Source organism: Martes martes (assembly GCF_963455335.1).
Source record: "Martes martes genome assembly, chromosome: 3".
NCBI lineage: Eukaryota > Metazoa > Chordata > Mammalia > Carnivora > Mustelidae > Martes > Martes martes.
The window spans coordinates 188,073,577-188,099,969 of NC_137890.1; the positions used below are offsets into that span (position 1 = coordinate 188,073,577).

General features: G+C 38.9%; 1 protein-coding gene across 1 annotated transcript in view; it reads left to right on the forward strand.

Annotated features, from left to right (window-relative positions):
• The window catches only part of DNAH7 (dynein axonemal heavy chain 7), a gene marked incomplete at its 5' end in the record, with an annotated part of 250,182 nt that overhangs the window by 87,382 nt on the left and 136,407 nt on the right, over window positions 1-26,393 (forward strand). Inside the window, 9 exons of the mRNA XM_080799459.1 lie at window positions 3,901-4,113; window positions 5,472-5,570; window positions 8,004-8,252; window positions 10,892-11,041; window positions 13,483-13,665; window positions 14,012-14,188; window positions 16,773-16,904; window positions 19,114-19,338; window positions 21,699-21,896. Coding sequence (XP_080655585.1) covers window positions 3,901-4,113; window positions 5,472-5,570; window positions 8,004-8,252; window positions 10,892-11,041; window positions 13,483-13,665; window positions 14,012-14,188; window positions 16,773-16,904; window positions 19,114-19,338; window positions 21,699-21,896 — 1,626 coding nt within the window. The remainder of the gene's footprint in view (window positions 1-3,900; window positions 4,114-5,471; window positions 5,571-8,003; window positions 8,253-10,891; window positions 11,042-13,482; window positions 13,666-14,011; window positions 14,189-16,772; window positions 16,905-19,113; window positions 19,339-21,698; window positions 21,897-26,393) is intronic.

A 26,393-nucleotide genomic window follows, 5' to 3' on the forward strand; every position in this document is an offset into this window, starting at 1 on the left:
TTCCAACAGAGATTGAAATAATTCACAGCCCACATCAATTCTCAATTGACCTTTATACCCAACACTAATTTATTTTTCCTGATAAAAGAAGCAAAGCACTTTGCTAATTGAATAGACTAGACTCTTCACTTAAAAAAAAAAAAAAACAAAAACTTGATTATGAGAGAAATAGGACATTCCCCCGTATCTTGGACATTTTTTTTAATTTATTGCATTTTATTTTATTGCATTTATGGCGAGAGCATGGAGAACAATGTTGAAGAATAACACAGTGGTAATTGCAGATCCAAAACCAAGTCTTGTGACTGTAAGCTGGTCTTCCCATGTTAGGCTGACAGCTTCTTAGACTAGTTGAGGAATTTTTCTTTTCCACTGAAGACACTTTGATTCAACTAATGGCTACAATGTATTTCAGTATTTCCATTCCATGCACTTTTATGTATTAGATGAGAAGTTTTAATCCTTTGCCTTAGTGAAGGAAGGTATGATTAAAAAATAACAACTGGTAAATCCTCTTGTATCTAAGAAGCATTCTGCAATTTTCATCGTGAATTACATGTGGGGAGCTCTTTTTGTAGCAGTTCTTTTGTCGCCTACGTTTTTCTTTTCTTCAGTAGATCAATCTGAATACATAGTATTTGTAAAGGCAAAAATCTGTGAATAGCTAATCATATAAGCTGGGACTATTATTAGTTGAGTCTGTTAATGCCCTATCAGAGTGTGTCACAGTCTTACGGGCTGTGCATGTTGAAATGGCGTCAAAATACCCACCTTGTGGTTCTGTAGGTGAGGCACTTTCCTTCTACTTCAGGCCAAAAACTGCTCTCTAATTCTGATAGCGTTGTTGTTGTTCCTCCTCCTGCTGTGCAGTCTTCTTGGTTAGAGCGGCCACAGAGCATCTGTTTTCAAGTACAAATGGAAATACCTAACAATTTTGAAAAAATGTCTTAGTCTGAAAAGAAAGAAACAGATCCTCCTTAAAGAAAAAAAACACACACACAAAAAACCAAACAACAAACAACTTACTGAGATCCAGAGAATGTCTTTAGAGTCGTCTTTGAGGCTTCGCTCTTCACCCAGTGACTCAGCCCCCAAAACCAGGCATCCTATTGTACAAAAGCCTTATCATTCTCGCTGCTCTAGCTTAGTTCCCAGGCCACACATTCCTTCCATCCCCCTCATTCTTCCCCTGTGTGTCTTACTGCAGCAGCGCACTTGTCACCAGTCTCTTCCCTACTAAAATAAGCTACCGTGAATTCCCCATTATAATCCTCCCGGCGTGTTCGGAAGCAATCTAATCCTATAGTTTCCAGACTTAAAAAGCTATTGGGTTTTGTTGTTGTTGTTGTTGTTTTGCCTACAGAAAAAAGTTCAAAGTTCTTGGCCTGATCTACAAGAACCTTGGAACTCGGACCCAGTTGTATCTGTCCTGCCATCTCCCTACCCCTATGTTTTCATGGAAATAGTCCCATTTTGGCATCCTGTACATCTGGATAAGATCTGCATAGTAGAGCCATTGCTGAAGCACATTGCTGCATTAGAGATGCTGTATTTAATATTAAAACTATTCTGAAGAATCAGTATTCAATAAACATTTCAGAATAGTTGCATGTTAGAAGCCATGGTGAAATGGAGAGATCTAGATCTTCTAATGTCACAAAGCCAATAACCTGGTGTATAACTTTCTAGAAGGATAATGCTCATGTTGATTACCTGTATCACAACTTATTCAAGCCCTGGTATGATACTGGAGCTATACTCTTCTTTTAGACTCAAGAAAGTATGTCATTGGTTAAGCCAAAATCAAACTTAATTTTTTTTAAGAGCACAAAATTACCTTTAAACATATTGCTATTACTAACAAATTATTTCTGACACATTCCAAATCACACCATATCCTATCAGTATTTCTCACACACTGTTTGAGAACCATCGAATATTAGAATATTCACCTAAAGATATTTTGAGGAGGATGCTTTTCTCTGTGATCAGTGGGCATCAATGTTAAAGCGATTCCCATTAGGTGATTCCGAGCAGACGGAACATCATGATAACCCCTTGAAATGTCTTTACCACTCTCCATTTTCTGTTCTCTTGGCCACGATCCCTCTGTTCCATGGTGTTCCTTGGCCATATTGCTAGTAGGGCTGAGAGACTCTGAATAGGAATTTGTGAACTATCTGATGTGGTCAGGGGGAAGCCTACACCGCGCAGACCCGGATGTTCACCTGAAACTAACAGCAGTTGATACTGTCATAGAAAGACCACACCACCGGAACCAAGTCAGGGACCCACTGACTGACTGGCTCATTCATTCTTTCTCTTATTCATGAAAAGAAATAGTTGTTGAGAACCTACCCTTTTAAAGAGGTACCATCTGTGTAGTAATTCTCTTACATTCTCTTTTCCTCAAGTTTGTAGTGGTTTCCAGCACTCGCTTAAGCTTCTCTGTTCCCAGTTTATTTGCTCAAGCTATATATTTTTAACATTTTATTCTTTATTTAATGGTCACCATATTGAAAGAGCAGTACTAAGCCTCTAGTTAGTAATTAACATAACACATTGGAAGGATCTTGCTCAATGCCGATCTTTTATTTGTTCTCAACCTGGAATAATCATAACAGATCAGTTAGGCAAGACGTCTTTTTTCCTATTTGCCTTGTGTTTCAGGTAACTCAATGAATTCCTAGAAGATATTTATAAACTATCTGAACAAAATTGCCTTTTTTTTTTTTTTTTTTAGGAATGCCTAGCTGTCTCAGTCACTACAGCGTGTGCCTCTCAATCTTGGGGTTGTGAGTTCAAACCCCACAGTGGGCATGGAGCCTACTTTGAAAAACAAATTGCCATTTTTCTCTTTATTACAAAAAGGTCCTCACTTACTGTATAAGCTGTTGAAGTAGGTTCTGACACATACTGACATTCTAAACTTTAATTTTCTTTTCTTTCTTTTTTTTTTTTTTAAAGATCTTACTTATTTATTTGACAGACAGAGATCACAAGTAGGCAGAGAGGCAGGCAGAGAGAGAGGGGAAAGCAGGCTCCCCGCTGAGCAGAGAGCCCGATGTGGGGCTTGATCCCAGGACCCCGGAATCATGACCCAAGCCAAAGGCAGAGGCTTTAACCCACTGAGCCACCCAGGCGCCCCTAAACTTAAATTTTCTTATTTATTCTTTTAAAATCTATTTTCTATTTAGTTATCATGTGACGTTTATTTGTCCCACAACACTTAAAAATACCATGAAAAAATATCTTTACAATTTGGAAAATTGATTTATCTCTAATAATAATTGTGGCGTATTTCCAGTTTTTCTTTCTTTATTACACTTGATGAAAGACTGATATGGTGGCTGCAAATTCAAAAAGGTTAAAAATATCTCAAAATACCTTATTTATCTATCATAGCCTTGTTATCTGATTAGCCTGCAGCCTACAACTAAATAGATTCCAAAAGAGCCTCACTTGAAGCCTGGTCTCTTAGTACCATGCCTTTTCTCACCAGCCCAGATGAAAAGCCCAGCTTTTGGACATCCCAGCAGACTTGAATATATTTTCCCTATAACCTGTCACTTCCTAAGAAGAATAGAGCATAAGTGATACTCAGCATGTGATTTAATAATTCACAATTTTAATAATTATTAAATCTAAGTATCATGAATGTTTGTGAGTGTTCTCAAAGCATAATGTAAGGAAAAACAGTGATACAGAAGTTAATGATATTTGTTATATTACAATTACAAAAAACCCTTTTTTAAAATTAGGTGTTTTTATCTATATGATCTGGATGTTGTAATTGAACGTTATTGCAGAAAAGCTATACAGTCATAACATGTTAGGAAATGCACAGTAGGGTTGCCTTACAATGGTCTTTTCAAAAATACCTTTTCTGCACTCCTCCAGGCTCTCTTTCGGACAGTAGCAATGATGGTGCCTGACTATGCCATGATTGCTGAAATAGTCCTGTACTCCTGTGGGTTTGTCACAGCTCGGCCACTCTCAGTAAAAATCGTGGCTACCTACCGCTTGTGTTCAGAGCAATTGTCCTCGCAACATCACTATGACTACGGCATGAGAGCCGTGAAGTCCGTGCTTACCGCTGCTGGGAATCTGAAGGTAGACAACTCAAGTTATTTCTTACTCAGGGATTTTCTGTTCCTAAATCTCAGGACCCTGTGTCTTTACAGAGTTCCAGTAACTGGTTGGTTTCATCAGCTGAAAAAATCCAGCTATTGTACTAAAAAATAGTGGATCATTTGCACATGTGAAAAAGGACATTTTATGATTTGTAAAAACTTAGACATAATTCTTATTGATTTGAATTCTGCTCTGTAATTTTAAATGTTAAAAATAGGTACTACCAAGGAATGAAATTCCTTGCTGCCGAGAAATATCTTGAAGGCTTCAGTCTATATGAACATGTATAGCTTTAAAGGAAATAATGTATAATTAATAAATATATATAAATATGCCAAAACATTCTCAATTAATGTAATTATGTAACTACAGCCTATTGTGGACCAGCAGTTACAGATTTGCAATATAATGTTTGCATTTTAAAATGGTATAAATCTATATGGATGGAAAAATCCAAATATTTTAAGACTTCTGTAACTTTTCATTGAAAACATTTTATGGAGGTGTGAACTCTGTGTATTAGTTCTTTATGAAACAAAGCAAGGTAGGCTATAGTTAATAGCAAAGTGGGAAGTGTGACCTTGGAGTTTATAAAATTTTTATGTTCATGTTTTATAGAAGAAAGGATTTTAAAATATATTCTACATGATTAAGAACAATGGCATGCATTTTTATCTTCTGTAATAAATGTTACTGAGAATTCTGATACATAGTGGTGATATTCCATTTCACATTAGCCTAGAATAACTGCATGTCATTGTTTTTTGCAATAAGCCGATGCAACTAGAAGTAACAATTTTTACTAACTTAGCGTGTCAGGATTACACTGTGGTCAGATAATGGGAAAGATAATGTATTGTGTAGTGTATGTTATCACTGACATCTTGACTATGGAATTGAGCTATTAAAGTTGCACAGCAAATGAATACCACAAATGAATCCTTTCATTCTTTGTCAAAAGCTAATTTAGAGTTGTTGAAAGTGTTGGCTTGAATATTTTGAAGTTTGTTTTATTATATCAAGAAACAATTTAAACATTTGCTTTAAAATAATAGCTTCTCAAATGACAAAATAGACTTTTGACACCTCATAATTTAGGTGTGGTTACATTGATCCAAAGACACCCTATGAGCAGGATCAGCTTTGGCATTAGGTTTTCTGAACTTGACTGCTGGCACCACTGACTTTGTAAGGGTAAATCCAGTTAGAAAAGTTTTATGTGGGTTTAAATTGTCTTTGGGGCCTATGTGTGTATACGTGTGCATGTGTATATTTGTGAACATATAGGGGGTGTACTTAGCTGATGGCAATATCATCATGAGTGTATTTTCTTTTAGCTGAAATACCCAAATGAAAATGAAGAAATTTTGCTGCTTAGATCTATTATTGATGTAAATCTGCCAAAATTTTTGTCCCATGATTTACCACTCTTTGAGGTAAGGATATTTGTTATTTTGGCGTATCAGAATTTTTATAATAATGTATTTATCAAATGTCCAAGGTTGCAACTCCTTATGAGAAACTTCTACAGAAAATAATGATATGGCACAGAGAAACATAGATCATTCCATGTGTTACTTGAAGTGTGTTTAGCTCTGTTGTTTGAGATGACTTTCAAGAAGCTGGGATTTTTAAATTGTACTTTTTAAAAACTGTGCAATGTAAATAAGCAAACAAAAGGTACAAAGTCTGCTTACTGATAAATTGCACTAGAATGTAGGCTCCTTGAAGGAAAATAATGGGTCTAACCCACCACTGAATCCTTTCAACAGAAAAGGTACTTGGCAACTGTTTGTTAAATTAATAATTGAAGAAATTTATTAAAAAGCTTAATTTCTTGGGACACCTGAGTTGGTGTCTTGGGTTGGGTAAGCGTCCACCTTCAGCTCAGGTCATGATCCCAGGGTCCTGGGAGGGAGCCCCGCATCTCACTCCTTGCTCAGTGGGGAGTCTGTTTCTCCCTCTGCCTGCAGCTCCCCCTGCTTGTGCTTTCTCTCGTTCTCTGACAAATAAATCAAATCTTTAAAAAAATTAATTAATAAAAAGCCTAATTTCTTTAAAAGAATGTAATGGCTTTTATGAAATTGATGTTTTTCAGGATGATTTAAAGGGAGAACTAAGTTTAATAATATGATGCATTGGCATCTCTCTGATTTCTGCCTCCATCATTACATGGCCTTCCCTGGGTGTATTTGTGTTTGAATCTTCTCCTTTCTGTTATAAAGACACCAGTCATTAGACTTAAGGCCCAGTATAACCTCTTCTTAATTTATCTAATTATATCTGCAAAGATCCTATCTCCAAATGAAGTTACATTTTGAGATTTTATATGGGCATGAATCTTTGAGGGACACTAAGCTGATTAGCCACCACAATGATTAAAATACCTTTGAACTAATTTTTGTATGTTCATTGTTTTAACAAATCCAGGCATTTTTTAATCTTTTCTCTACTAAATTGTCTTTGTGCCTTCATTGAGAATGAATTGTTCAAGTGTGTGGGGGTCTCTTTCTGGGCTCCCCATTCTGTTCCATTGTTATATTTGTCTATCATTATACTAATCCGAAACTGTCTTTATAATAAGCCTTGAAATCAGATCATAGTTGTCTAACTTTTTAACTTAAAAGTATTGTAAAACTGTGAAATTTCTATAAGAAAACGGGAGACATCTCTTGTGACTTTGGGATAGGCAAAAATTTCTTAAACACAGCACCAAAAGCACAACACATAAAACAATAAATTGATAAAATAGACTCTTCAAAATTTAAAAAGTTTGCTCTTTGAAAGGCACTGGTCAGAGGATGAAAGACAAGTTGCAAACTAGGAAAAATATTTGCAAATTTAGGTTTATGATGCAGGACTCGTATACAGAATATTTAAAGAATGGTCAAAACTTACCATTAAGAAAATAAACCATTAAAAACAGGCAAAAGATTTGAAGAGGCGCTTCACTAAAGAACATATACATAAAGCCAAATAAGCACATGCAAAAACATTAGTCATCAGGAAATGCACATTGAAGAAGCCACAGTAAGATAGTGTGACATACCTATTAGTGTGGGTAAAATTAAAAAGACCAACCATAACAAATATTAAGTGTTATACACTGCTGGAGTGAATGCACAATAATACAACCACTTTGGAAAGCAGATAGTTTCTTAAAATATTAAACACTTAACCCCCATATTATCCAGGTTTTCCATTCTTCAGTATTCAACCAATAGAAATGGAAGTCATTTGTCCATACAAAGAGTTGTATATAGTGTTCATAGCAGTTTTGTTTGCAATGGCCCCAAACTGGAAACAATGAAAGAAAGTATCCATCAACAGGGGATGGATTGAATGTAATACTTGTATGCAACAAACTATTAAATCATCGTGTCACATGTGGGATCTCCACATCTTTATGCTGAGTGGAAAGGAGTCACATAGAAAGAAAGTAGTACCCGTAATGTGTAACTTCATCTATATTAAATTCTAGTAAATAAAAATAGTAACAGAAAGCAAATTAGTGGATTTCTGGTGTTGGAGGTGGGAGGGGGCAAAGAGAGAAGGGAAGGAGGATTACAAAAGGCCACTAGGTGACTTCGGGGAGACATATGTTGATTATCTTGATTGATTTGATTACTCCACTTACCCAATTGTAACACTTTAAATATATAGAGTTCATTGCATATCAGTCATAACTCTATAAAGCTGTTAAAACTACTGTTGAACTATTTAATGGCTCTATTTCCATCAATATTAAATGCGAGGATGGGAGGACTTTCATGACGTGTGTGTGTGTGTGTGTGTGTGTGTGTGTGTGTGTGTGTGGAGGGGGGGTGTTTCAGATACGCAATATAAGTCCCCAAATCCTCTGTCACCAGGGAATCACCTCAGATTTGTTTCCTGGTGTGAAATTACCAAAACCAGATTACAATGATTTGCTAGCAGCTATCAAAGACAACTGTGAGTCCATGAATTTGCAACTGACCAGATTCTTCTCTGAGAAGATACTTCAAATATATGAAATGATGATTGTGCGTCATGGTTTTATGATTGTCGGGGAACCGTTTGGAGGAAAAACCAGTGCATACCGCGTCTTAGCTGGAGCACTAAATGACATATGTGAAAAGGTAAGTGTGTTATTAATGCACTAATTTATTTGAAATCAGCTTTGTGCAAGATAGAGTGTACAGTGATTTGCTTTATTAAGATTTTATTTATTTATTTGAAAAAGAGAGAGAGATCACAAGTAGGCAGAGAGGCAGGCAGAGAGAAAGGGGGAAGCAGGTTCCCTGCCGAGCAGAGAGCCCGATGTGGGAACTGATCCCAGGACCCTGAGACCATGACCTGAGCCTAAGACAGAGGGTTAACTCACTGAGCCACCCAGGTGCCCCAGAATGTACAGTGATTTTAAAAAATATTTTAATGTCGCAACTTAAAATCAAAGGGAAAAATGAGTCAAAGGAAAATACTACTAGAAAGATCATATGAAGTAATTACAAAGTTTACCCTATGAAGGATCTATCATAGGTTTGCATGTCAACTTTCTATTTCTTTTCAAAAATTTTTTTTATTTACGAAGGTAACACATGTTGTAGAAAAAAATCTGAAAACATGAAAAGCCTGAAAGCTTTCTTTTCATACTTTTAAGAGTATTTTTATTTTCTGAATGGTTAGATTTGTAAGGCAAACTTCTGTGATTGGCTGCTAGTGGTATTGAAGTGAATGTGTGTTTTGCGTTGTGTAAGTCACACATGTACATATAAATGCAATAAAAGATCATATAAGGGCGCCTGGGTGGCTCAGCAGGTTAAGCCTCTGCCTTCGGCTCAGGTCATGATCTCAGGGTCCTGGGATGGAGCCCCACATCGGGCTCTCTGCTCGGCAGGGAGCCTGCTTCCCTTCCTCTCTCTCTGCCTGCCTCTCTGCCTACTTGTGATCTCGCTCTGTCAAATAAATAAATAAAATCTTTAAAAAAAAAAAAGATCGTATAAGACATGGATTGTGAATAATACGATCATTTATTTAAAATTGGCCTACTTTGACATGCTAAAGGAATGAGGCTATTTTTAATTCTCCAACTAATACTGTATTTCTGTCTACTTTTTGTATTTTGAGTGGTTTCACTTCATATATTTCAGTGTGTGTAGCCAAATGGGATTTGTGATCATTATATCTTGATTGTGGAATCTCACTAGCCTTGCTGCATTTTTGAGACAAAAGTCTTGCCTTAGTGCGACAACTTCCCTGACTAAGATGGCGGAGCTTTCCCATACCTCCCCGTGTAGAATGATGCGTTGTTATCCCCTTGGTGGGCACAGAGAAGAACGTGAAGACCACGAGTTTGTTTTACTGTCTAGTGTTATTATTCCACATCTTTTCTTGAGTTCGGTAGTTTGTGTCCCAAGCCCTGGGGGTGTGGGCAGAAGGCAGCTTTGGGAAGAGTTGCACTTGTTATGTTATACATATAGAAAAAGAAATGATGACAAATAAGAGAGCACAGGGGATTTTAGGACAGTGAAGCTATTCTGTATGATACTGTAATAATGGATAAGTGCCGTTATGCATTTGACAAAACCTGTAGAATATACATCACAAGAGTGATCCTTAATGTCAACCATGGACTTTAGTTAATAATAATGTATCAGGGACCCCTGAGCGGTGCAGTGAGTTAAGTGTCTGACTCTTGGTTTTGGCTCAGGTCATGATCTCAGAGTTGTGAGGTTGAGCCTGTGTTGGGCTCCGCATCACTGCGGAGTTTGCTTGAGATTCTCTCTCCTTTGCCTCTCCCGTTCTTGCTCTCTCTCAAATAAATAAATAAATCTTTAAAAAGATAATAATGTATCAATATAAGTTGATCATTCATAATAATATACCACCCCACTGCAAGTCTTTAATAGGGGAAATGGCAGGGGATCTGGGGGACAGAGGGAATATATGTAATCTCTGTACTTTCCACTCAATTTCTCTTTGAACCTAAAGCTACTCTAAGAAAATAACACCTATTAATTAAAAACATAAAATCTCATATCCTAAGTGTGTTAACATCTTTTGTATAATTCCCAGCTTTCAAGATTCTGGTCAAAATTGACAACTTATGAATATTACCTTTTTGATTCTGTGAGAATGGAACAGGGTTGCTTATATTTAGATCTTTTCTTTTTTCTCTCCGAGAATGTTTGGTAGCACCCATCAACCAGTTACAGCCCATAGGCCATATTTGTCTCCAAACCTTGTTTTCTAATGCCAGAGAACTTAGAATAGTGGTAATATTTTTTAAGATTTATAAAAAAAACAAAACAAAAAACAGAAAGAAAGAGAAACGGAGAATATGTGACCAACTGTATGTAACTTGAAGAGCCTATAATATGTACCATCTGACACTTTACAAAAAGAAAAAATTTCCAACTCTCCTTTTGTAGTTTTAGGTTTATAGCGCTTTGCTAATTTGTTGGCAAATTTGCTAATTTATTTGCTACTTTATTTGCAACAATAAATTTGCTAATTTATTACTGAGTATTTCATGAGTTTTAAATACTATCATAAGTGGTATTTGTAAAATTTTATTTTTTTAGTTGTTCATTAGCCCTGTAGAGAAAATACAACCAGTCTTGATAAACTGACTTTGTATGCTGGAAATTTGTGAAATGCACTCCTTGCTTCTGGTAGTTTCTTTGCAGAATCTAGGATTTTCTACATATCCAATCATGCTTTTTATGAATAAAGACAACATCCTTCTAAATAAATGTGCTTTTTTTTTTCCATTAAGGGGTTAATGGAGGAGAACAAAGTTCAAATCACTGTGTTGAATCCCAAGTCTGTCACCATGGGTCAGCTGTATGGACAGTTTGACGTGGTGTCTCACGAGTGGTCCGATGGCATCCTGGCTGTCAGTTTCAGAGCGTTTGCTGCTTCAGCTGTGAGTACCAGCACTCCAGTGTGCACATTCAGAAAGACTGTGAGTTCCTTCTGATGAATTTCTGTTGTTGTTTTTCCCAGTTGTTTCAGACAAACGTTTATATTTCTAGTTCCAGGTATTTATTTAAAATACAAAACAAGGTGGTCCGGCAGTGTTTCCACGTGAGCACCAACAAAGATGCCAGAGACCAGGCTGGCGGGAGCCTTTGCCTCGGTGTACACAGGAAGAGAGAGCAGGAGAAACACGGACAGGGAAAAGCACTTCTGGCTCTTTTTTTCGGGCTAAATGCTACAGGAAGGAGAACACTGAGTCATGGGGGCTTTCGCTCCTTCAGTAATGCTCATCCATTGCCCACCCTTGGGGCTGCTGTCTCTGTCATACCCACTAACTGTTAAGTATGTGCCAATTCTTAGACAAGAAATTGCAGACCTTTACAAAACAATGTCTTGAAGTTCTAACACTTCTGCCCTGTTGCGTGAGGAAGAGAACGGGCTGCCTGCTGTGCCAGCTACTGACCGCTGTAAATGAGGACGGGCACCCGCCGGCCCCGGGCTCACTCTGCTCAGTGGCTGTTGCCCACATTTATGAGAAAGAGTCCACAGACCGATGAGTGTTAGCTTGATTGCCGCGTGTCAGCAGGCTGTCCACAGAGGGTGATCGAATGGGAGGCGGCTTACAAAGTCTGGTCTTAAAACAGAAGGGGCCTAGGCTAGAGACATTAAATTTATTAAATCTTTTAAAAATAAATGTTTTCTTTATTCTGCCTACCCTATGTCCTTACTTTGGTGTTCTTTACCCACTTAAGGACTCAGCTGATCATGACCCTTCAGTTGGTGTAATAATAGAAAAGTGTCAAAGCTCGACTTTGCTCTAAGTGGCTCAAGGACCTCAGACAATGAGTGTAACATAAGAATTGGCTTTCATGGGGCAGAGATCTTGCCCAATATCAGGCTTTACTAGTAATTTCAAGGATAAAAGTAATCACAAGACAGGGATGTGAGATCATTGATATAACTTCTCAGGTTCGTTCTTTTCACAGTGGGTGCACTCTGGCCCGGATTAACACGTGACATCCCTACATAATGTATGTAGTCGCGTTATTTATGCAGAAATAATTACAAGGTATCTCCCATTTTATACTCAGTTACGGAGCATACATTACATTTTCCAGGACGTTTTGCCCCATTAATACTCAGTCTCAGGAAGGGTAAGGAGCCGACCCTAAGCCAGACGGCTGGCGAGTAGTAAAGCCAAATGACAAGTGAGGTCCTTCAGGCCGCAGAGCCCAGCATCTCTGCCACCTGCCGTGTTGCCCAAAGTGAAGATTAGCGGGCATGGGAAGCCACCAGGACAAGGGAAATTTGACCTTGAGGTTATCTCGGAGGTATGAGCTCTTCCTCGCTCCCGGAGCGCGGCCAGCGCTGGCTTCTGAGGGTGGGCGTGGAGCAACCCGAGTCCGTGACAGGTCCTCGGTCTTGCAGACTAAAGCGGTTGGCGACAGGGCCTGGGAAGGTGTGAGGAGCATTCAAACCCCTCACCTCTCCAACCGGAATTCACATTTGCTGAAAGGGAACCAAGGCATCGTCTGTGTGCACAAAAAAGCAGATTTTGTAAGCTCTGGAAAGGAGAATCCGCTGTGGCGCTCCCCATGAGTATCTGGCCATTCCTTGGGACTCGTTGAACATCTGCTGTCGTTCAGACAGTGCGCAAATATTGTCCCGTTTCTCATAGTGAGACTGAGCCTTATACTGATATCCTGTATCACCACGAAACCATTCAACCCAAGCGGGACGTGTGTGTGTGTGAATTCGTTCCGTGGAGGGAAGAAAAAACTGGATTTGGCACCCGAGAGTAGTTAATCTGTATGAACATAATACTGCATAGAACCAGATACTTTCAATGAAAACTATTTTCTCTGGCAATTATGTTCTTTTACTCATAATGCTTTCTAAAACGTGTTATATATGAGTCCAGAAACATTGGAAAAGATGGGATTTTGAGAAAAGATGTTATACTTCTGTCTTGTCCATGGCTTATATATAGGCTTCTTCAGTGACTCTCTCTCTCTCTCTCCATAAACACACACATGCTTTATTCAAAAGATGCCCTTACATATTTTTTTTAAAGATTTACTTATTTATTTATTTGACAGACAGAGATCACAAGTAGGCAGAGAGGCAGGCAGAGAGAGCGAGAGGGAAGCAGGCTCCCTGCTGAGCAGAGAGCCCCATGCGGGGCTCCATCCCAGGACCATGGGATCATGACCTGAGCCGAAAGCAGAGGCTTTAACCCACTGAGCCACCCAGGCGCCCCTGCCCTTACATTTTTACGGTGAAATTAATTTTAGGAGTTACATTTTTAAATTTTGAAACGTTATTGGACTGTTTCCTTATATTATCACTAGTAATTTTTGCCCTTTATTCATCATATGCTTAAACCAGACACCAGATAGGAAATGGTTAATCTTTGATGGACCAGTAGATGCGGTGTGGATTGAGAATATGAACACGGTGCTGGATGATAACAAAAAGCTGTGTCTGATGAGTGGGGAGATCATTCAGATGTCCCCACAAATGAATCTTATTTTTGAACCAATGGATTTGGAAGTCGCTTCTCCTGCTACTGTAAGTTCTCGATTTTGACATCTGCTTATAAATTTGAAATGCTATAAATGATTTTATTACTTAGTAACCTTGACTTTGAAAGAAAAACATTAGTAGAATTCATTTTAACGTACTTCAATTCTTTACGAACAGACCTATCTGTTGACCTACCGTGACAAATCTGAGAGTCAGGGATATTTTCCTCTTTAAAGCCATCGGTAAAGTCATGCACAAAAATTTAGATCATGAAATTACATAAAATTAAACTTTTAAAAAGAATTTTCTGAAGGTTATAAGGAACAGATGTACCAAGTCATATTTCTTACAGAAGCATTACCTTGATGGTAAACAATTATTCTTTTTCCAGGTTTCCAGATGTGGTATGATTTACATGGAACCTCACATGTTAGGCTGGCGACCATTAATGTTGTCTTGGATAAATCTTCTACCTGCTGCGATTAGTCTTATGCAGAAAGAATTTATAGTAGGCTTATTTGACAGAATGGTCCCAGTTTCTGTTGAATTTATTAGAAAGCATGCGAAGGTAAGAGGAATCAGAATGGTAAGACTTGAATAAATGGAAAATCCAAATCACCCAAATATATTCATTTTGTCTATTGTCAATACCAATGCTCAAATATTAAAATAATTTAACTGGCTTAACTAAAACTTCTGATTAAAGTAGAAAGATTTTAATTTATATACTTACTCTCCCCCCCAAAATTTAATGAGGCATTTTAGGGTTTGAGAGAATATATGGGTGCTAATCTAGTCCCTTCAAGAAAAAAAAAGTCTTAAAGGTCCACTAACCACATCTGGGTGAAAATATCCTAAAGTGTTATCTCTCATTTCTCAGCGACTATTATATTTTAGTTTCCATTTTTATATATTTTTTTGTTTTTTGAAGTTCCTAGAATAAATATGTAATATTTTATCATTAGCAAAAGGCCGATTTTTAAAAGTAATTCATTTATGACATCTGACGAAGTAGATAGTGGCTAATAATGGAGGAATATGTTGCTTTAGGCAGGCTAAGTGGGGAATCCGCTCTACTTAGCATGAGCGCATCTACTTGTTTAGAGGTGACTGTTGTTGGCTAAAAAAACCTGGGATTTAGGGAGGAAAGTCAGTCCCTGGTAGAAGACTGAAAGAAGCCCAAATCCATTTTTCTTTCTTTCAGTGTATCCAGGGGATTGGTGCAGGGGGGAAAGGTACAATGGGGAAAAATGACAGCCTGAATGGAAATCTCCTGCCTCTGAGAGTTGATGGAGTTCCAGCCAGGCTCTTAAGCCCTCTCCAGCTGGAAACTGTGGGGAAAGCATGCCTAATTTCTGCTCTGGGAGATGTCAACCAAAGGTCTTTTAGGATGACTTTGGCTCTGGAACAAACGCAGGGACACAGACCTAGTTATTTCTCCTGCTGTTGGAAATAAAATAGAAAAGCTTAAGACACAAGTTTGGCTCAAGGTACAGATAAGGAAGGTAGAATTTAAAATCCTGCCAGTGGGTATTACCTAAAGAGAAAGAAAAGTAAGAGAGCAAAGACTAGCATCCTGGGTGCGGCCGCAATTTCTGGGGGCAGAGACTTTTAAGAAGCAAGTAGTCGGTATTACCAGAAACCACTAACATGTCAGAGCAGCAAAGGATTGGCACGTGTCCCTTGGATTTGGCGATTAAGAAGATCCTGGGGACAAGCATGGCCCAAACACTTTCAGGAAAGAGGCAAGGGAGCTCCAGGGCAGTTGGCTGAATATGGGAGCTCCTGGTCACAACAGTGGGGTATGCTGCTCTTTTAAGAAGCTTGGTTGTTAAAAAATTTAAACAACAAGCAAACATGAAATGTGTTGAAGGTATGAAGTAATCATGTTTCAAAAACGGTTACCCTTGTAAAATAAGCTACAGCTCTCCCCCCCCCTACCCCCACCCTGGCATTGTCAGAGAATGTAGGTCTTACGAATACATGAATTTTCCATGTAATAACTATCTTTTCAGTAACAAAAGAGAAAACACACTTTTTAAAAAAATTTTATTTATTTACTCGAGAGAGAGAGAGAGAGCATGAGAGGGGGAGAGGGTCAGAGGGAGAAGCAGACTCCCTGTTGAGCAGGGAGCCCAATGCGGGACTCGATCCCAGGACTCCAGGATCATGACCTAAGCCAAAGGTAGTCGCTTAACCAATGGAGCTACCCAGGCACCCCAAGAAAACACACTTTAATACAAGCTTCTAAAATGCCCTCTGCACTTTTGTCCTCTCAAATAAATTATGAATTCCTCTTGTTACCATGTAGTAGTAAGTGTCTTACTTGTAGTGATAACTATTCGTATTTTAGTATTGGGTCACTAATACTTAGTCCAATCTTTAGAAACTCCTTTGTCATTTCTGCCTGTTTCTACTGGGACAGCGGCTGAAAATGAGATCGGCTGCTTCTAATCTTCTGAGACCATTTCAGAGAGTTAACTCTTAAGTGTTAACCAAGAAACAGTACCACTCTAAGGGTTGGAAGAAAGCTTGGAGGGAAGAAGACAACCTGTTCATGGAGAAATTGTTGTATGGTGCATGGTGTTAGGAGCTGTACACACTGTTGCATTATTTTATAAACAGTCATGGTGAGACCTCCCCTCCCCCCAAAAAAGTAAAGTGCATGGTTTTACAGCACTCTGGGAACATTTTGGGCTCTTCAAGACTTGCAAATTTATTTCATAGGAATGAGTTTACTACGAGGACTGCTATAAAGATGTATAAAATAAGTTTGGAAACACATTCATTAATTTTAATGCTCAAAGATTTTTTTTAGTGTTTTGATTTACAAAATTGGTATAAGATAGATTCTAGGTCGTTGATGAACACAACTGAACATGTACAAGTAAATTTTGAATTTGGGAATCAGTGCAGGAATGGTTCAAGAGTGCATCCGTGGGACAGGACATCCAGTGACGCCACACTCTGGACTAGGGAATTGATTTGTGCCTCAGTTTTCCCACCTGCAAAATGAGGATGATCATAGTTCCTTTTCATGGGTACCATGGCCATGAGGACTAAGTAAATTCAATAAGTATTAGTTGATGCTATTTTCATTAGTGCCTAATTGAAGTTAATTTTTTTTTACATACTTTCCCCTGATTTTTCAGGAATTATCTCCTACTTCAGATACAAACTTAGTCCGATCCTTAATGAACCTGATAGACTGTTTTATGGATAACTTTACTGATGAAATCAAAGTGAGAGAGAGAAATGATCGAGAAACGTACTCATTACTGGAGGTAAGGTCCATTGCCTTTGAATCTTCCAATAGAAAGACATCTACTGCTTTCCCCAATGCTTCCTGATTAGGAACTTCATTTTCTCCCTGAAACTAGAGGCTGGACAGCAAGGAAAAAGTTGGGCCCCCAATAGTAAGTGCTTGTAGGGAAGCTCTCCTACTGTCAGTTCCATTGCATCATGAGGTTTGGGTGAAACCCAGTGATACCGCTAGATCTGTTACTGAGATCACAGGTCATTTAACCAGCCTCAGACATTAGCAATCCCCAGGACAACAGTAACCTTTTTTTTAAAGATCTTATGCATTTATATGAGGGTGGGGGCAGCTCACGTATGTTCATGAGCAGAGGGAGAGGAAGAAGCAGGCTCCCCCGTGAGCAGAGACCCTGACTCAGGGCTCAATTCCAGGACCCTGGGATCATGCCCCGAGCTGAGGTAGATGCTTAACCGACTGAGCCACCCAGGTGCCCCAGCAGTGACAAGTTGATAACAAGATTTGCCTCCCCTTCAACCTTCAAATCATAATTCTTTGTTTTTTATTTTGATTTTCTTCCCTTTTTCTTGAGATATAAATGTTGAAAATATATGTGTGTGGGGGGGTACCTGGGTGGCTCAGTGGGCCAAGCCTCTGCCTTGGCTCAGGTCATGATCTCAGGGTCCTGGGATTGAGCCCCGAGTCGGGCTCTCTGCTCAGCGGGGAGCCTGCTTCCCCCACCCCTGCCTGCTGCTCTGCCTGCTTGTGATCTCTCTCTCTGTCCAATAAATAAATAAAATCTTAAAAAACTAAAAAATAAAATATATGTGCATGTATATATGTGTGTGTAATATAAATGTATATTAGCATTGAGGAAAGAAATATGTATGAAAACACTTTTCAAATAGGAATAAAATGATCAATGGCCCTTATATATTCCCTAATAAAAATTATATATTGCTAATGGTAGCACTTCTAAGGTGGTCAAGGTGTTGCTCTTATTACGTATATTCTATTAAATAAATTAATTTTTAATTTAGTTTTAAATGGTTTCCAGAGAGAAACAGCCTGTTAGTAATCTAGGAGCAGGCAAACAGTGTTGAAGTATAGTGCAAAACTTTTAAGAGTAGTCAAGATTGTGCTTGTTTTGGCATTTAAAAAGGGGCTTTAGGGACACCCAGGAGGCTCAGTCAGTTAAGCATCTGACTCTAGATTTCAGCTTAGGTCATGATTTAGGGTCACAGAGTCGAGCCCCATATTGGGCTTCATGCTCAGCTGGGGAGTCTGCTTGAGAGTCTCTCCCTCTGCCCCTCCCCTTCTACTCCCCCCCCCCAACTCTCTCACAAATAAATAATCTTAAATAAAAGGGGGATTTGATTTTAAAACAGAAAAATAGGTTTTCTCCGTGTTATTACTTATGGTCCACATATGAGTGAAACCACATAAGGAATGGCATGGAAGACCGCAGAGAAAGGGAGGGGAAACTGGAAATCAGAGAAGGAGACAAACCATGAGAGACTCTGGACTCCAGGAAAAAAGACTGAGGGTTACAGAAGGAGGGGTTGGGGAACGACGTAGCTGGGTGATGGGTATTAAGGAGGGCATGCGTTTTGATGAGCACTGGGTGTTATATGCAACGAATGAATCGTTGAACGCTGCATCACAAACTAATGATGTACTATATGTTGGCTAACTGAACATAATAAAAAAAAGAGAAAAAGAAAATGGGTTTTCTCCTTTAGTGTTAGGTCTTGTCATCCCTAGCTATAGGTCTAGTTATGCAGTCCGTGCTCAGATTGTTACAACAGGTAAATAAACAAATACGAATTTGTTCTTTTAAGAAAACACTATCAACATTTAAATTAAAAAGCACGTATATTATGGGGTTTGATTATTCCTTATTAAAATATGCCTTAATAAAAAGTTATCGCAACGTACTTTTTAAATATCAGGGTCCTTCCATGTATTTAAAATATCACATGATTTCCCAGACTAATCATTCTAAGGTTTCACAGTGTATTTTGCATTGTATTATCTTTTCTGATAGCAAGACTTCATAAGACACGCAATCCAATTTTTAAAAATCTAATTATTATAAAATCCTGAGATAACCGACGATTATGTGTTAGTTTATTAAATTTCTTTCAAAGATATTAATCTGGCTGATCTGATTCAAGCTTCAAGAGTACATTAAAGTTATTCTTTAATGCACTCGTCTCCTCATCTCTCCAATGCAGGGCATTTTTCTGTTTTCATTGATCTGGTCCATCGGAGCTTCCTGTAAAGATGATGATCGGTTGAAATTTGATAAGATTCTTCGAGAACTAATGGAAGGCCCAATTTCAGAACTAACTCGAAATAAGTTTAAATTACTGAGTGGCATGGAACAGACGCCTTCAAAAGCACTAACTGTCCCATTTCCTGAAAAAGGAACAATTTATGATTACCAATTTGTCCCTGAGGTAAGAGCTCTGAAGCAAGATATCCAGCTCCCAACCAGGCAGAGTTCCCTCGGAGACACACAGCACATCATGGCCCTGGGGCCACCCTGTCACCACTTTTTACCGTAAGACTCAGCATGGAGCCGTAGAGGAAGGTACTCTGGCTTTGAAGTCAGACACATCAGGGTTTAAGTCGTCGTAAAGCCACTTTCTTCCTGTATAGCCTTAGACTAGTCATCTTCCTGAACCTTGTTTTTCTCTTCGATAGAAAGAAGACAAATATTAACACCTGATGGGCCTATTGTGTTCATTAAATACAAGTACACAGTATGAGCTCTAGTCCAGCACTTGGTGCATGCTGTTTCAGGGTACCTCTGGGAATTCATATGGTGCATGTTAGCATATCACAGGTGCTAAGAAGTCCTGTAGGAACATAGCTGGGTTAATGTTAACTCAACACTTCCCAAATGCACTGGACAATAAAAGCTGGGTGGTGTTTGTTTACTTATTTATGTGTAACAGCTCCCATGAGTACTGTACTGAGGATTTCAGGAATACCTATTTAAATATGAAGCTTCAAGTGAAGTTGGTTCATACTCTATCCGCAGAAGATAATTCTATCTCACCAGTATTTCTTTAATAAAGTTATTTTTCTAAAGCCTCCCTAGAGGCTATTATCTGGATGGGCCATGATCTATCCAAACAGTTCCCTACTCTTACACATTGAACTGCTTTTGTTTTTTCTTAGTTTTTTCTGCTTTAGTGAATATTCTTGTATAAGGCATTGTGTACATATCTGATTGTTTCTTTAAAATAAGTTCCTAGAAAAGGAATTTGCTGTGTCAATTTTTAAATTTTTATGGCTCTTGAGATGTATCGCCAAGCCCACCTCAGAAGACACTCTTCACCCTGCCAGCCACAAGATAGTAGCCTTTTATTTGCCAATTTTATTTTATTTCAATTAATAACAATACCCTGCATTTTTAGAGCACCTTGCAGTTTACTAAGTTTTCTACGATCATTTCAATTTGTCTCCCAACATCTCAGTGAAATAGGAAAGATAGAATTATTTTATAAATCTTCCCATTGAGGAAATTAGGGCTCGGAGATATTATGTGATTCTTCCCAGTATCACAAAATCTTTAAATGAGTATTCACTCCAGGTTTTCTGATTCTTAATCCTTCCTTTCCCATATGATGACAAAATATCCATCTTAGAAAAGATGATCAAGAATAAGGGAAGGACATTGTTTCTTCTTCAGTTCTAGAAAGTTCTAGTTACTTCCTTGCAATACAGTTTTCAACTTGACGTGAAATCACCCTCCTCAAAAAAAAAAAAAAAATCTGTACTATATGCACAGCTCGTGCCAGAGGTTACAAAAATGAGTAAGTCACAGTGCTGCCCTTGGTGAGTTCTTAACCTCTTCAGAAGAGTGTCATGTGACACTCTAGGCCAAAAGAGTGCCCTGTGGGAAGATCCAGGGACTTGGGCATATTGGAAAACAGTAAGTCCATCCATGGGGCTAGACTGTGGGACGCATGAAGGAAGGAGTCTGAATTCTGATGTGTTTTGAATGACGAGGATCTTAAATTTAATTCTGTAAGGATGAAGAGAGCAGTGATGTTTTTCTAAAGCAAGAGAGTTAACATGTTATTTTTGAAAGTTTTTGTTCTAAAGACTGCATAGCAAATACAAATTTTAGTCGACGAGTTGGATGCAAAAATATGGTATAATATTAATTCATAATAATAATCTCACATGAAGAAATCTTATCCATTCTAGATATCTGTTGCACAACAAGGTGAATATAGTTAACACTACTGAACTGTATGCTTAAAAATGGTTGAAGATAAATTTTAGGAGTTTTTTAAAACCACAATTTAAAAAAATCTCACGTAAAATGATAAGCTTATGATATATATACCATTAATAAAAGTACAAGCAACATGCAGTTGATGTTCTAGGGAAAAAAATTCTATATTTGTTAACACTTATTGAATAAAATTCTTTACTATTTAATATACTAATTAGTCTAGTTTCGTAGTATCATTAAAAAATTAACATTTGGACAAAATTTTTGATCTTTGGTTTTAACGTAATCAGTGGTTTCAGCAATCAGAAATATCACAGCATTGTCATTTCTTTTTGATTCATATAAAAGCCTAGTTTCTCCTCAGTTTAACACAAAAGTTAACTTTCACATTTAAAGTGTTTTAAAGGATAAAAACGAATATGTAAATGTCAGTGGTTTTTGTTTTGTTTTGTTTTGTTTTGTTTTTGGTCTTGATCTTTGATCTTTTCTATAATGGCACAGAATAACAGAGATTTTAAAATTATTTTATAACATAACATTTATCATTTGGCTGTTTATTATAAACAGGGAATAGGAAAATGGGAACCATGGATAAAGAAATTGGCAGAAGCTCCTCAAATTCCTAAGGATGTGATGTTTAATGAAATAATTGTACCAACTCTGGACACAGTGCGATGCTCTGCTTTAATGGAATTGTTGACCACCCATCAAAAGCCTTCAATATTTGTAGGACCAACAGGAACTGGAAAGAGCGTTTATATTATTGTAAGTATTGAAGAAATCTACATGTTACAATGTCCATGATATTCTTAAGAATGTTATTTTTTAACTACCTGAAATAGTAGGTTTCATATTTTTAAGTATTAAAATATGTTGATGTTGTAGCCACAGAGAATTCTTAACTGCCTCTTTATTTTAGAAATGGACTAAAGATATGATTCCATTTTATAACACTAAATTATTATACCTTTTTAAATTATTGTACCTTTAAAATAGCTCATTAGGATGAAGATTTCATATCCCTTGAAAGGAAGAGGTGTTTAATTCTTAATTTCCAAAATTGTTTAGTATATGGAGGATTACTATGTAGTAATAAAAATGATATTCTTTGACTTCTGGAATCATACCCATTGTGTGTTTGGTAAGAAAATGCTAGCTGCTCTAGCAGATAATGTCCAAAATCTCAGTAGCTCTACATAGTCTTGGTTCCCTTGTATTTGGAAGGTCATGGTGGACAAAGACCAGTTCTTGCCCCTCGTTGCAGATTTCTAAAGGCAGAAACTGGCTGGAGCTAATAGTGAGTAGCACCCACAGCTTTGTCATGAGAGGTGAGTGCAGGTTTCTCCAGGGTCACCTGGACAGTGTGGAAGACCAGTGGGCTTCATGGGCTTTCTTGGGGCTCCACGACGGCCCACAGCAGCGTGGGAGCTCCATCAGTTCTCTTACGGCCGAGAACTGTACAGTGTGGGTGTCTCTTTGGAGTTGCTAAAGACCTAGCAGCTCTGCTCCTCTAAAAGAGCAAACATTTGGAAGATTTCCATGACAGCAGGCAAGACTGCACTAGCTAAGAGAGAACGACAATGGTGCCAGTAAGACAGGACTCTTGTCTCTCTCCGTCTCGCTCTGTCCCCCATCCAGCAGTGGGTGGGAAGACAGGCGAAAGCAAGTAGAGGAGCCCAAAGAAGCCATCAGTGGTCCCTCACATCACAGGCTCTCAGTCAGCACACCTTCACCCACTTTATGACAGCACCTGTTTCCGGTTCTTTACTGATTTTATATTTTGATTTAATCTGCTAATCTTTTTGAACTATATTTGGGCATGTAGTTAAACAGGTGTCCTGGTATCATTTACTGAATAATGTCTTCCACAAAAGATTGTGATGGCGCCCTTATCGTAATTTACATGCAGTATGCATCAGGGAATATCCAAGAGCAGGGAAGGGAGAAGTTTAAACTGAGATTTTAAGTCAAGGTTTGGTTTGACCAGGGTTAAAAAATGATCTTTCTGGGGAACCTGGGTGGCTCAGTGGGTTAAAGCCTCTGCTTTCGGCTCAGGTCATGATCCCAAGGTCCTGGGATCGAGTCCCACATCGGGCTCTCTGCTCAGCGGGGAGCCTGCTTCCTCCTCTCTCTCTGCCTGCCTCTCTGCCTACTTGTGATCTCTGTCTGTCAAATAAATAAATAAAATCTTTAAAAAAAAAAAAAGATCTTTCTGGAGGGAGGAGTTATGATGGTGGAGTGGTAGGGGGACCCCGGGCTTGCCTTGACCCACAAACACGGCTGGATCAACATCAGATCATTATGAACAATTAGGAAATTGATCTGAGGATTAAGAGAACAATCTGCCCAATGGGAGGGAGAGAATGTGGCAGATGCAAAGTTTGGAGACTTGAAATGGGGGAGAGAAAAGCTGTGGTGCCATGGAGAGGAAGGGGCCCTTTTTGTGGTGAGAAGTCCGGGAGAGAGGGAGAGAGTGGGAGAGAAAGCAAGGTGGAGGGCTGGCTCCAGACACCATGGTGTGGGAATCCCCTGGGTCACCCTGGGAGAGAACAAATGTCTATCTTCCCAGGGGACATTTGGAAGAGGGCATGGCCTCTCCAAATGTGCCGCTGAGTGGCCATTCAGCAGCAGGGGACAGAGGTGCTGGCTGAGGGCAGATAACCTCGTGAGAACTTTTCACTGTGCTTCACCATAGACTCCAGGCACTGCCATGTCCATTCGACTGCTTTTCTGGGACAGAATGTACTGGGCTTAGGTCTCCTCTCCCCTAGAGGAGAGTAGGTCTGTGCCTTGCTGGGTCCTTTAAGATTTGGAGTTTTAAATTCCAGCTGTGTGCCAGAGATAAAACATAGGAGAACTGTGGCACCAGGCATGCTGATGGCCTGGGCACAGGTGGGTTGAGTGTGGTGACCTGACGAGGGCCTGGGACACAGGAGGGGAGATTATTTACGTGAGTGTCTCCTGAACAGTGGTGGCCCTGAGGTCACCTACCTGGGGAGGAGAGGATGGGGTGACACCATCGTCTACACACATCCCAAGTTTCTCCCTGCCAGTACCCATGCCCGCCAGTACCCATGCCCACCAGTACAGTTGGACTTTAGAGAGAAACACTGCCTCCAGTGGAGGCTGGAGATGATTCCACCAAACCCTACCCCTCAGCATCTTTACAAAGGTAGATCCAGCCACGAGCCTGTGCAGCAGGCCTCTCCCTGGGAGGAACAGCACAGACCCCTGCACATGTACCAAATTATTGATCACTGAGTGCTCCAAAGTGTCAGCTTCGGTTCTGGTGGAAATAGGACCAGGCTTTTTAAAAAATATTTTTTATTTTTTAACTTCTTTTAGTTTTCTTTTGTTTTTGGGGGGGGGTGGAAATTGGGCTTATAGGGTTTTTTGCTCATTTATTGGTTTGTTTCCTTTTCTTGTTTTTTTGGATCAAGCTTCTCTCTCTTTTTCTTTTTTTCTTTTTTCCTTCTTTCCCACCCCGCCCTCCACTTTAGAATCAGGTTTATAGTTTTTTGTTTGATTGTGTAGGATTTTTTGTTCTCTTTCCTTCTCTCTCTCTCTCTCTCTCTTTTCTTTCTTTCTTTTTTTTTTTTTTGCATGAGGCTTTTTTTTTTTTTCAGGTTTATTTTAACAGATCAAAGCATACCTAGTTAAAGACCTAAACACTCCCCATTGCAAGCAAGGAGGAACTCTGCAGAGGACCAGCCTCTGGGAAAGAGCAGCCAAAACACAACAGCAGAGTGCAAACAGCACACATGAGAAACATTTTCAGAAGTGCCCAGCCCTGGACAGTGTGTGACTCCTTTTTTTTTTTTTTTTTTTTTAAGATTTTATTTATTTATTTGACAGAGATCACAAAGGCAGAGAGGCAGGCAGAGAGAGAGGGGGAAGCAGGCTCCCCAATGAGCAGAGAGCCGGACGTGGGGCTTGATCCCAGGACCCTGAGACCGTGACCTGAGCAGCTGGCAGAGGCTTAACTCACCGAGCCACCCAGGCACCCCTGTGACTCCTTCTTAATACACATTTACTCTCAGGGGCAAGAAACATAACAAGCTTTCATAACACACAAAAGACAGAAACCTAAACATTGTGACAAGATGGAGGAATTCTCCACAAAAGATCAAGAAGAAGTCACATCCAGGAATTTGCTCAAAACCGATATAAGCAGTGTATCTGAACAAGAATTTAGAACAGCAGTCGTAAGAGCACTGGCTGGACATGAAAGAAGCATAGGAGACACTAGAGAAACCCTGGCTACAGAGATAAAAGACCTAAAAACTAGTCAGGGTAGAAATAAAAAAATGCTATGACTGAGACGCAAACCTGACTGTATGTAATCACCGTGAAGATGGAAGAAGCAGGGAAACAAATAGATGATACAGAAGATGAAATTATGGAAAATAATGAAGCTGAAAAGAATAGGGGAAAGAAGCCTATTAGATCATGAATATAGATTTAGGGAACTCAGTGATTCCATAAAGCACAAGAATATCCATATTTTAGGAGTCCCAGAAGAAGAAGAATGAGGAAAAGCGGTAGAAAGTTTATTAGAACAAATTATAGCTGAAAAGTTCTCTAACCTGGAGAAGGAAACAGACATTTAAGTCCAAGAGGCACAGAGGACTCCCCTCAAAATCAACAAAAATAGGTCAACACCAAGACATATCATAGTGAAATTTATAAAATACAAATGTAGAGAATTCTGAAAGTAGCTAAGGAAAAGACATCCTTAACCTACACAGTTAGATGCATAAGGTTAGCAGCAGCTTGGCACAGTAGCTTAGCACTTAGAAGGTGGTATGAAATATTTAACATGCTAAGGGGAAAAATATGCAGCCAAGAATACTTTATCCAGCAAGGTTGTCATTCAGAACAGAAAGAAAGATAGAGTTTCCCAGACAAGCAAAAACTAAAGGAGTTTGTGAACACTTAACTAACCCTGCAAGAAATATTAAAGGGGACTCTGTGAGTTGGAAAGAGAGACCAAAAGCAGCAAAGACTAGAAAGGAACAGAGATGATCTACAGGAACAGCAAGCGTACAGGTAATACAATGGCACTAATTCATATCTATCAATAATTACTCTGAATGTAAATGGACTTAATGCTCCAATCAAAAGACATAGAGTATCAGAATGAATAAAAAACCCACAAGATCCATTGATATACTGCTTACAAGACTCATTTTTGACCCAAAGACACTTGGAGATTGGAAGGGTTGAGGTGAAGAAACATTTATCATTTAGTGGTTATCAGAA